The 12,486-nt window shown below is 35.2% G+C and overlaps 1 protein-coding gene across 6 annotated transcripts in view; it reads left to right on the top strand.

Moving 5' to 3' along the window:
- LOC101208563 (translation factor GUF1 homolog, chloroplastic) overlaps nucleotides 1–12,486 on the top strand; it is a 64,026-nt gene that overhangs the window by 34,958 nt on the left and 16,582 nt on the right. For 3 of the 6 annotated variants that reach the window (XM_011655558.2, XM_031884419.1, XM_031884417.1), the window contains exons 9-16: nucleotides 3,861–3,957; nucleotides 4,096–4,167; nucleotides 6,669–6,823; nucleotides 6,932–6,989; nucleotides 7,492–7,572; nucleotides 8,663–8,749; nucleotides 9,811–9,882; nucleotides 9,965–10,099. In XM_011655558.2, coding sequence (XP_011653860.1) covers nucleotides 3,861–3,957; nucleotides 4,096–4,167; nucleotides 6,669–6,823; nucleotides 6,932–6,989; nucleotides 7,492–7,572; nucleotides 8,663–8,749; nucleotides 9,811–9,882; nucleotides 9,965–10,099 — 757 coding nt within the window. Of the gene's footprint in view, nucleotides 1–3,860; nucleotides 3,958–4,095; nucleotides 4,168–6,668; nucleotides 6,824–6,931; nucleotides 6,990–7,491; nucleotides 7,573–8,662; nucleotides 8,750–9,810; nucleotides 9,883–9,964; nucleotides 10,100–11,853; nucleotides 11,941–12,486 lie in introns of all 6 variants that reach the window. The other 3 variants (XR_004216136.1, XM_031884416.1, XM_031884418.1) reach the window with 3 other exon arrangements.

Here is a 12,486-nt window from a genome sequence, read left to right as displayed (position 1 = left end):
GTAGGGGCAGAAAAGGTATGGAAGGAATATTCCGATGTGGGACCGACAGGAAGGTATGGGAGTATATAAGGGAATGTTTTGGGATTGCTGAGGGATCATCATAGAGAAAAGAGTAGCAGCAACTTTTGGATGAGAAGGCCATCATTCTCGAATTAGCTGGAGAGTTATCCTTTATCTTTGTTTTTTTCTTTTTGATATTGACTAGTGTGGTGTTTCCTTCGTTAGAGGGTAGTATATGAACCTTGTCTTTCGTTAGAACTATATCAATATATAAATACAGAGTACTGTCTCTGTTTCTCTATTGCTTGTTGGGATTTTACTGAGTGGCAGGCGTTGGGTCCTTGCAGATCCCTCTAGAGTGTTCCACGATATAATCATCATCCTAGCTATCTCTGCCTTAGATCAATTCAATTTTGCAGGCTGCTAAGAATGAAATGAACTCTTGAGAGGGGAAGATACTTGCTGGCTTGCACAAACTCTCTTTTCCTAGGGAGGAAAAGAGCTTGGAAATATCTGGATTGAGAGAATCACTATCCTCTAGTTTCTCTCTCTGTTTGGAACTCTTCTACCTCAATTTGGTTGATTTTTAGCATTGCTTACACTGGTGATTGATTCAACTTCCATTATTTCATCTTCCGGGTTCTCCACTTCTTTGAGACAAGAAGTACCTCGCACAAAATTGAAGAATGAACCAGAAAGCTTCTAGGAGTGCAGGGGCCCATCTTTCTCCAGATTATGGAATTTGCAATCATTTCAAGTGTGCCAAAGGAGGTAAATCATCTCATGTTCCAAAAATTTTCAAACATTACATCTGCAAGCAAACCTCCTTCGACAATGTTTGGACTGCCCTACTAAAATTGAAATTAAATGGGGCATGTGACCTTAAAGTTCCCCCTTTGGACTCTCTTCGGATCTATCCCATCAAGCACTCCATTTCTGATAAAAACCCGAATCTTCTGGAAGTATACAACTCTAAAGTTAAGGCCCCTGAATGCTTCATTGGGTCAGCAAACGCAGGTTCTACATTTGAGCTTTTCAATTTTTCTAAATCCACCATCACTAACACAAAGGTTTTTATTTTGCAAGGCTCCCCCTGCAAAGCTGATTATTCTTTCAAGAACCAACTTGATATTTCCTCTACATTCATTGTTAGTAATGAAGAATCAGTCGGTGCTCTCAGCGCGTTTGACATTAAATTAGACTCTGAAATTGAAGGGGTGGAGGCTTCCTTCCAAATAAAGTTCCCTTGGATCTGCCAAAGGATTTATTGACAATAGTCGATGATTGTGGAATTATTTGGCTTAAATTATCAATTCAGTCCTCCCATGTTGTTTGACCTCCAATATAGTAAGAGAAAGCAGAAAGAGAAGTCGAAAGTTTGTGTAATGGCTTTGCTCGGGATGACTTGGGTGGAATGACTTTTCTTTGTTTCAAAAAAGAAAAAAAAGATTGAAGCTAAAGATCACTGCTTTAATCTTGAAGGCTTCACTAAAGGTTTGCTTGAATCATTTCCTTCTCATGTTCCTAGTTCAGATTATCAACTATTTGAGCATTCACCTTCAGTATTGAGGTATGTGTTGAAGAAAACGTTTGCTCGTGGTTCCTATGGTAAAGTATTACTGGCTTTCCAAGGTACTCCCAAGAAGTATTTAGTTCAGAAGGCGAAAATATTAATCTTTTGTGCAACTCATCTTTAGAAGTCTTGATTGCCAGAAACTATAGTTGCTCTTCTAATATTTCCCAAGCTTATACTCTGAGATTATCTTGTTCATCATGAATCGTGTTATGGTTGAAAAAGGTGCTGGAATCTATTAAAGTGGCTTATGGGAGAAATATTTTGGTGAATATTTTTAATATTTCTACACTAATGAGGGATGAGTTTTCAATTGGAACATCAAACTTTGTCTTTGAAGATTCAACATGGTGTGTTGAGGTGCTGTAATGGAAGTACAACCTTTTGCTGATGCTGATATTTTGAAAGATTGTTTTGTTCCTTTTTTGGGTTTGGACTACTTTGGCAAGGTAGCTTTGAGATCACCGGTTGCATCTTTTTGCTAGTCTCTAGATCCGAATGGTTTCCTTTTGAGAGAGTTATTTTGTTGTGCTTTGTATTTAGATCTCTTTGTTTTGGTTCTGTTTTAACTTCATTTTTTCTGTTCAATTTTGCCTTTTTAGCTTGTTCTTTGCATTTGTTTATTTGTTTTGGTCGTTTTCCCTTGTATTGGCCGAGATCATCTTTGGGCAGTTTGTTTGGATGTTTTTGTCTTTTCTTTTTTTGCTCTTAGTATAATTCTTTTGTACTTTGAGCATCAGTCTCATTTTTCTTTATTAATTAACAAGCTTGTCTCCGTTTCAAAAATAAAAAAAAAAAAGAGCCAAAGGGACTACAACTAATGCTGGCCTATATTCTCCACTATCTTTTCATATGAATATTTGGGAAGATCTCTTAGTTGATTTTGTTGTTGGCTTGCCTAAGACTCAAAGGGGATTTGATGCTGTCATGGTAGTAGTGATGTTGTTTATGGTGCCACCTTTTTCTTTAGAGAAATTGTGAGACTTCATGAAATTTTTAAACCATTGTTTCAGACAGGGATGTTAAATTCCTTAGCCACTTTTGGAGGACTGTTTGGAAGAAATTTGATACTACACTCAAATTGAGCACCATCACACAGCCTCAAATTGCTGGTCAGACCAAAGTTACTAATAGGTCGTTAGGGAACTTAATTTGATGCTTAGTGGAGCACATCCAAAAGAATGAGACATGACTCTCGCACATGTTGAATTTGACTTTAGTAATATGAAGATTAGAACCACCGACAAAGGTCTCTTCGATGTTGTCTGCGCTAAAGCTCCTAGACTCACTTTTGATATAGCCAACTTACCTATTGGTGTGGACACCGACGAATTTAGTATAGGCCCAGGGGGCTTGAGCCCCCGTCAACTTTATTGTCTTTATATAATATATATAAACAAAACCATTTAATATTTAATATTTGTAGGCAGTTTAGTGGTAACTATTTTTGTCAGCCCCTCTTCCAACCAGAGTTCAAGTCTTCCTTATGTAGTTTTTTTCCAGACTTTTATTTTTTCTCTAGGTTACAACTGAAAGCCTCTTGTCAATAAATTTTCTGGCTCCGCCACTGGGTGTGGATATACAAAATGAAGTGGAAGATATGACAGACCGTGTACAGAAGCTTCATAAAGAAGTCTATGATCACTTCATAAAAAATACAACATCCTATAAAGAAGAGAAAGATAAAAAGAGACCTTGTTATGGCACACTTAATATAAAATATGTTCCCAGCCCGAACTGAACTTACGGGAAGTTGAATGATAAGCAGATTGGCCCTTGCAAAGCGTTAGCAAAATATGATTCTAATGCCTACAAGATTGAACTGCCAGAAGAGTTGAATATCAACCCAGTTTTTATTGTGGCTGACTTAAAGAAATACCACACCCCAGATGAGTTCCAGATTGCTGACCCATCTCGAGGACGAGTCTAGTGTTAGGGGTGGATTATGGTGTAAACAATTCAGTTAGTTACTTACTTAGTAACTAACTGTGTATTAAATCTTCTATAAATAAAGCCTTGCTCTCCCTTTGGGAGGTAGAATAGGTAGAATGATATTCATTCAAAATCCCTTTGGTAGTTTACACCAGATTTTTAGTCGATTAGTGATTTAAGAGAGGATAATTACACGAAAGACTAAATGTTAACAACTAATATACACACAAGTAGAAGAAATTCCAACTAAATAGTTTGCTGATAGGAATGCTTGGACTTTCATTGTTCTGCCAGTAAAATCTAAATGTTGATGAACTTGATGGATCTTTTGTGAGGCTACCTTGTTTTTGTGCAGTTATTATGATCCATATAGGGGTGTTATAGTTTATTTTCGAGTGCTTGATGGGAGAATAAAGAGAGGCGATAGAATATATTTCATGGCAAGTGACAAGGTAATTCTCTAGACTCTCAAAATACTGTCTTGTATTTATTCAGCTGAAAGTAAATTAGGGTCTTTTGTTTCTTGCAACACTCTGTTAATGGAGTTCCTTTTCTCTAATACATTTAATTTAAAACCACTATATTGACAGGATTATTTTGCTGATGAAGTTGGAGTTTTATCTCCCAATCAGTTGGAAGTGGAGGAACTTTATGCTGGAGAGGTAGATGATTGATTGAACTATTGTTTCTCTGTTGAAATTAACTGCAATTTTCTTTTTTAGCATCACTGTTCTCCATAGTCGGGTGTAAAAATTTAATTTATTGTATATCTTACACATGATACTATAATCCAAAATTTAGAGTAGTATATTTCTTATTATATTGAGTCAAAGGAAAGTTACATATCTATATAGAGAATAAAATAAACCCTAGACACTATGTACAATTACAATAAAGGACATATGTTTATAAATATATTATATATATATATATATATCATAATACTCCTCCTCAAGCTGGAGCAAATATGTCGATCATGTCCAGCTTGTTGCACAGATAGCTTATCCTTGTTCCATTTAAAGTTTTAGTCCGAATATCTCCCAATTGTTCTCCAGTCTTTATATATCATGTGGACACCAACCCATCTTGGATTTTCTCACGAATGAAGTGACAATTCACCTCAATATGTTTAGTTCGTTCATGAAATACTGGATTAGATGCAATGTGAAGTGCAACTTGATTATCACACAATTATTTAGTTGACACGGTAATATTGAAGCCTATCTCAGATAATAGTTTGTGAATCCATACTATTTCGCACACAAACTGTGCCATAGCTCTATATTCTGACTCAGCAGTCGAACGAGAAACAACATTTTGTTTCTTACTCTTCCATGATATTAAGTTTCCACCTACAAAGACATAATATCTAGAAGTTGATCTCCTATCCTCACGAGATCCCACCCAATCGGCATCAGAAAAACATTCAACTCTCGTATGTCCATGATCTTTGTATAAAATCGTATGTCCAGGAGCAGCTTTTCGATAGCACAAAATCTGCTCTACTGCAGCCCAATGATCCACTATAGGGGATGACATGAACTGACTTGCAACACTTACAGAATAAGCAATGTCTGGTCGAGTCACTGTTAAGTAGTTCAACTTCCCAACAAATCTCCTATATCTCTTAGGATCTTTACATAATTCTCCTTCTTTAACAAGATGTTGATTTGGCATCATGGGAGTGCCACTTGGTTTGGCTCCTAATTTTCCTATCTCAGACATCAAATCAAGTTCATATTTTCGTTGAGAAAAATAAATACCTTTCTTGCTTCTCATCACCAAAAATTATTTCAATTGTCCCAAATCTTTCGTATATAACTGACTCTGAAGGAAAGTTTTGAGAGACGAAATACCCAATGCATCATTTCCAGTAATAACAATATCATCAACATATACAACTAGTAGAACTATATCATTATCAGATTGACGGTAGAAAACCGAATGATCAGATGTACTCTTCTGCATACAAAAGCATACAAGAGCTTGACTAAACTTACCAAACCACGCACACGAGTACTTTGTTTCAAACCATACAAAGATTTTCGAAGGCGACATACTTTATCACTCTTCCCCTGAGCAAAAAACCCAGGTGGTTGTTCCATATAAACTTTCTCTTGAAAATCACCATGCAAAAAAGCATTCTTAATGTCAAGTTGATGTAAAGACCATTTATGGGTAGCAGCCATGGAAAGACATAAGCGAATGAAAGTTAATTTGGCAATGGGAGAAAATTTATCTAAATAATCAGTTACATAGACTTGAGCATAACCTTTGGCAACAAGGCGAGCTTTCAATCGAGCCACTGTTCCATCAGGATCATCTTGACAGCAAACACCCATTTATAACCAATGACCTTTCCTGCAGGACGAGATACCGAATCCCAAGTACCATTATCATCTAAAGCAGTCATCTCCTCAATCATTGCATTTCACCAGAGGATGAGATAAAGCTTCATGAACAAAGTGAGGAATATATGTGGAGTCAAGAGACGTAATAAAAGATATTTTCCTTAATTGGGCTGCCTTTCTTTCTCAACCTGCCTAATCTTTTGCTGCCTCAGTTTCAATGTCTGCAGATTATACAGTTTGTAGCCTTCTACTGCTTTTCGAAGCCTTGAAAGACCGCCCCTGCTTTAGATTGTCTTTTGGCCCCCCTTATTAGTGTCTTCTTGTTGTTTCTTCTGGTCCCATATACTTTTCTGGACCTTTGTACTAAACTGGCTGCTTTGATTATGTTTTCTTTATTGTTTTGATTGGTTGTACTCGGATATGATTTTGGCGCTATGGGAATGTCAACCTAGTTGAGATGTTTAGGTGTGCCTCCTGATCCCTCTAGGACTCCCTTGATTACTACTTCTTTATTGTTCTCTTTGTATAAATCTCTTGTACTTTGAGTTCTTATTAATAAAGAAGTTTTTGTCTCCGTTTCTTTATTGATTTAATTTGCAGCTGACAACTTCCATACTAACTCTTGAGACTTATCTGAAAAATAAAGACTGGCTGGCGAACATGGTTTGGGCTGGAGAGAGGAGAGAGGAGAGAGGGGAGAGGAGAGAGGAGAGAGGGAAAACTTACCTTTCTACTCTTTGTTTTCTTGATTATTTGGGTTGCCTGCTCATTTCAATATTATTCTTCTATTTTGTTGCCCTTTTCATTTCCAGGTTGGCTATCTTTCAGCTTCTATAAGATCAGTAGCTGATGCAAGAGTCGGGGACACCATTACTCACCATGGCAGAAAAGCCGAAGACTCTCTACCTGGATATGAGGAGGCCACACCAATGGTATTCTGTGGCCTTTTTCCGGTTGATGCAGACCAGTATTGATCCCCTACTTATTCTCATTTATTTACTATGTTCTGAATTTTACAAAATTATGGTTGTCTTGTTTTCTTCTTAATCTAAATTTTTGTGTTTTACATTTTCAGGTTCCCAGAGTTACGCGATGCCCTTGAAAAGCTACAACTTAATGATGCTGCGTTGAAGGTTATTGAACCATCTATTTTATTTTTTATATTTCAATTTTAAGTTGATTCTTTACATAGTTTAAATTGCTCAATAATTTGATCTGCTTAACCGGATTAGATCGGTGAGAAGGTGTAGAAATTGTAAAATAATTACAGGGGAGGATTAGCTAGTTCATATTCTTATGCCAAAGGAACTTTTTAGCATTTAGTTCGACAATAGGTTTTTTATAGCAAACTTCTATTCTTTTTGTATCATGGAATCATTTTTCTTTTGTTATTCCAACGATTGAAGTGTAAGATACGTAGTCTTTGTATATAGGAGAAAGAAAGGTTATTCATAAAAGGAAATAATTATATTGGGAATAATATAAAATCCTTGATGTTTCTACAGCTAATTATCTTATTTACAATCAATACCTCCTATTATTCATACCATAGCAGGATGGGAAATCGCCAATCTGATTGATTGCAACAATATCTAATATGAATTTTAATCATTCTGACACTCCAACTTCATACAGTTTGAGCCTGAAACATCCAGCGCAATGGGTTTTGGCTTCAGGTGTGGTTTCTTGGGTCTTCTTCACATGGAAATTGTCCAGGTTCGTTTCCTTTTATCTTTTCGGAAAGAAATATGTCTGCTTCTTATCCTTAGTTTGTATTTTCAGCGTTGAAAGAAAATTTTTCTTATTGTTATAGTTGTCATAGTATATATATAACTATAGGAGCTATTTAGTCTTTTGTTCTTTACTGTAATTTACTAGTCTTTATTTAGGGTTTCCATGTATGCCTCTATACATTGAACTCTATTTTATAGAAGGAAGGGAGTTATTTCATATTTCACTGTAACTACAACATGGTATCAGAGACATCTAGGGCGTGATGAAGGCGCTAAAGGAGTGTCAAGCTAATTGAGATGTCTAGGAACCCTAAATTTCTTCTAATAATTGAATTATCCTTCTGTACTTTGAGCATTAGTCTCATTATTTTAATTAATTAATAAAGAGACTTGTTTCCTTTAAAAATAAAGAACACCTCATTGTTCCTGGGAACCCAAAATTGCATAAGGAAGATCTAATAAGAGATTTTAGCTTCAGAGTAATGACCCACAAGCTGCACCCTGTCTTTTTGAGTCCAAGTGACAAGCTGGCTATGGATGATATCTTCAAACCAGCTTGAGGTGGAGTGTTGATTATTTCCTTTATTGTTAATATTTCCATTGTATCTAAGACATATTTGTGTATTTATTTATTTTTATTTTCCTACTTTGTATTGGGTATTTCTATTTAAGAAAACCCTTTTCTTTCTAAGAGAAATAAGAGGAAACTTTGTACACGTCATTTTGTTCGGGAAAAAATACAAGGTCTAGAGTCTATTAGATATTTGAAGATTGGAGAACAATTAGGAGACAGTTTTAGAAAAACTTTGAATGGAATTCGAGTAGAGTATTTATGCAACAAGCTGGGCTTGACTAATATATATGTATATGCTCTAGCTTGAGGGGGAGTGTTATGGTATAAATGTCACTATAGAACGTTTTTAGTCTTTTGTCCTCTATTGTGATTTGCTAGTCCTTATTTAGGGTTTCCATGTATGTCTATATGTATTGAATTCTATTGTATAGAATGAAGTGAGAGAATGCCTTCTTATTTTGCTCTAGCTATCATGCTTACAAATGGCTCTTTTATACAGGAAAGACTTGAAAGGGAATACAACCTAAGCCTGATAACAACTGCTCCAAGTGTTGTATATAGAGTTAACTGTGTAAACGGTGATACTGTAATTTTCTCCTCTATTCCAAGACTTATGCTTCATTATCCTATGGTAGTGGGAAGAATGGAAATAGTATGTCATGCTACTTGTTTTTATTGTGAATCTGGAGCAACATGTGACTTCAAGTTCTATTCAAGTGCTCAATAATCTTGATGACTCAAAAAACTTTGTTTGCAAAACTCAAAAGCTTGGGTTGAATACAACCTTAACGTTCATGTACCTTCACATAATTAAACCTTGGAAAAAGGGGTAGGGAGAGGACCTGACAAAAATATTGGAACTTTTAATCCAATGAGGCGACTAATAAATCAAAGATATAAGTAGACAGTTCACTTTTATAAAATAAGCTAAAGTGAAATGCGTTTCAATTAAAGAGTGAATTAATTTTTATTATTTACTATTTTTTTTGTTTATGGTGACACTTTACTGGTGTTTGGTGATAGCTGATGTTTGCTCCACTCCATCTTTCAATTTAACCAACACTTCTGTAAAATTAAGATTTTTTTTTTGAAACGGAGACAACTTATTTCAAGAGAATTATACAAAGAGCAAAAAGAAAAAACTAGGGGAATCAGAAGGTGCACCTGGACATCTCAACTAGGTTGACACCCTCATAGCACCAGAACTTCATATCCCATTAGAATGCCTATTACAACAAAGAGAATGAAAGACAGCTTACAACAAAGGGAGCGAGAATCCTTTTCATTAGAATGCCTATAAAATTAAGATTGAACTTATACACTTCACTTGTTTCTCCATTTACCAATGTAGGAATATTAAGGCTCCTTCCTCTATAATCTTTTTGTTTTTTTTTCTTGAAAAGGAGAAAAAATTTCATTGTTAATAAGAACCCAAAGTACAAGAGAGCTATACAAAGAGAACAATAAAGAAGATGTAAACAAGGGAAATACAAGAGAGTTATATAATCTTTTTGTTCATTGAATGCAATTGTGCATATGTGGGTATGTGTGCATAACTTAAGATGGGACAAATAATTATTTACCTTTGGAAATTAAAACTTTTTGTTATCTCATGGTAACCTTATGACAAACTTTTCATTTCTTAAGGTTGAATGCTCAAATCCATCCCTACTTCCTGAGCCTGGAAAAAGGAGGTCAATTGAAGAGCCATTTGTGAAGGTCTTCTTCTATGCTCGGATGCACTTATCATACTGAGTTATTGTATGTTATAACATGATATGTTGTTTCAATCTAATTATAGATTGAGATGCTTACACCAAAAGAGTATATTGGACCCCTGATGGAATTAGCTCAGGAAAGAAGAGGGGAGTTTCAAGAAATGAAATTTATCACAGAAGTTAGAGCGTCAATCACTTATGCACTACCACTAGCAGAAGTAAGTTTATTGTCAATATTTTTCTTTTTTATTATTATTCTCATTCCTTATTTGTAATGAGCGAACACCTTTCCTTACGTCAATGTGCCTATCCATATCATCTTGTGTTGTATCATGTAATATTTCAGGAACATTGGAATTTTAGTTCAGGTCCTTTAGTTGTTGAACTTTTTTAGATTGTTGGGTAATTGGGTGAAAGTATAGGTTAATTCCTTTGTTCCCTTCTGTTTAGGATCTTCACTGGTTCTTCCTCATAGGATAGGTTCTCCTTCAATCTCACTGGCTGTGCTTGTAATACATTGAAAGGATTCAGAATATACTTCTTCAACATGAATACATGGAACATATGATTATTTCTTTTTTTATATTATATTTTATCGTATTAGTTGTATTAGATTTGCGAAAATTATGTTTTCCTTATTTGTAATGGGTGGGTTGTTCTTGTCTAAAATGTATTCTCTTATTTCACATAGAAAGAAAAGGGTTTTCTTTAATAGAAGAAATACCCAATACAAAGTAGGAAAATACAAAATAAGGAAAAATATAAATACACAAATATATCTTTACATACAATGAAAATATTAACAATAAAGGAAAGAATGAACAAAAGAAATATTCGACACTCCCCCTTATGTTGGTTTGAAGATATCATCCATAGCCAGCTTGTCAATTAAGTTATTGAATTGCCACTTTGGAAGACCTTTATTAACACATCTGCAGTTTTCTGTTGTTGGAAGATAGGGATGCATATCATTCCTTGAACAATCTTCTCCTTTATGAAGTGTTTATCAACTTCAATATGTTTCATTCTATCATGAAGGATTGGATTGTGGGCAATAGAAATTGTTGCCATGTTATCTCAATACATGCACATAGGCATTGTTTGGGAGAATGTCAAATCTTCCAATAGTCTTCTTATCCAAATGCCCTAAATTCTTCTTCTACACTACTTCTTGCAACCACGCTCTGCTTTGTACTTTGCCAAGTAACTAAATTTCCTCAAACAAATGAGCAATAACCCGAAGTGGATCTTCTGTGAGTTGTGCTACCTGCCCAATCAGCATTAGTGTACACTTTGACATTTATAGGCGGTCATGTTTTTTAAACAATATGCCTTTTCCTGGAGTAACTTTCAAATATCTTAGGATTCTATAAACATCAAAGTAAGCTGGTCCAGGAGCATGGATGAACTGACTTACCATACTAACTACAAAGTGATGTCAGGATGTGTGTGAGAGATATATGTCTCCCCACAAGTCTCTGATACTTTTCTTTTTCTTTTATTTCTTTTTCAGTAGCAGCTTCCAATTTCAGGTTCTACTCAATGGGAGTTTTAGGTACCCTGCAGCCAAGTAAGTCTGTTTCTTTTAGTAGATCAAGGATGTACTTCCTTTGGTTAACAAGAATGTCACTTTTAGACTTGGGAAACTCCATGCCTAGGAAATATTTTAAAGTTCCTAGGTCTTTGATTTGGAAATCATTATCTCTTCTATAACCCTCTGATAGTTTGAGCTTGTCTCTCCTTTTGACTATTAATAAAGATATCAGTTCTCGTTTAAAAAATATCATCAGCTAATATTTTCTTCACGAAAGTCAGTCCTGTCTCATATTTGCTTGTAAGAATGATTTCATCAACGTAAACTATCGAAACCATAACCTTGTCCTTTCCTGTATGTTTATAGAACATAGTATGATCGGCTTGACTTTGACTAAATCCATAGATCATGACTGCTTTTTCTAAACGTTCAAACTAGGCTTTAGAGGACCGTATAATGATTTCTTTTACTTGCACACTTTGTTAATCCCAAGATCTACCTCAAAACTAGGCGGCAAGTCTATAAGTAAGTACCTCTTTGATGTAGAACATCCTCCTTTCTCGATGTTTCTTTAAGTTCGTTAATATTTCTTTAACTAATTTTTTAGTATCTTGAATTATCATTCTTGTATGTTGAGATTAGTTATTCTTTAGTTAATTCTTATATCTTGAGTTAGTTCTAAAATAGCTAACTCAGTTCCAAAGTTAGTTCTAAAATAACTAACTTCAACAAACTCTTGTAAACTTCCAGCCTGTAAAAGGCTTCTCCTCTCATTAATAAAAAATATCAGAAGAATTATTCATAATTTTCCTAAGCTTCACAATAGTAGCATCAATTGGTAGCAGAGCGTGATCCTAGCTCACCCTTCCCACAAAAAAATTGGATCTTACTATTCACAACCATGGATGCGGAAACCTCCTTAAACCAACACTTGCAGTTGGCCGAACAAGATATTGAAGAACTTTGAAAAGGACAGTTGTATATAGAGCAATCATTGGTACATTTGACTAATCTTTTTACTCGATTCCATGCCCAACCTTTAGAAGAAGCAATCTAACCCCCAAGAAACCC

Source organism: Cucumis sativus, chromosome 4 (assembly GCF_000004075.3).
Source record: "Cucumis sativus cultivar 9930 chromosome 4, Cucumber_9930_V3, whole genome shotgun sequence".
NCBI lineage: Eukaryota > Viridiplantae > Streptophyta > Magnoliopsida > Cucurbitales > Cucurbitaceae > Cucumis > Cucumis sativus.
This window is presented reverse-complemented; position numbering and strand designations above follow the sequence as displayed.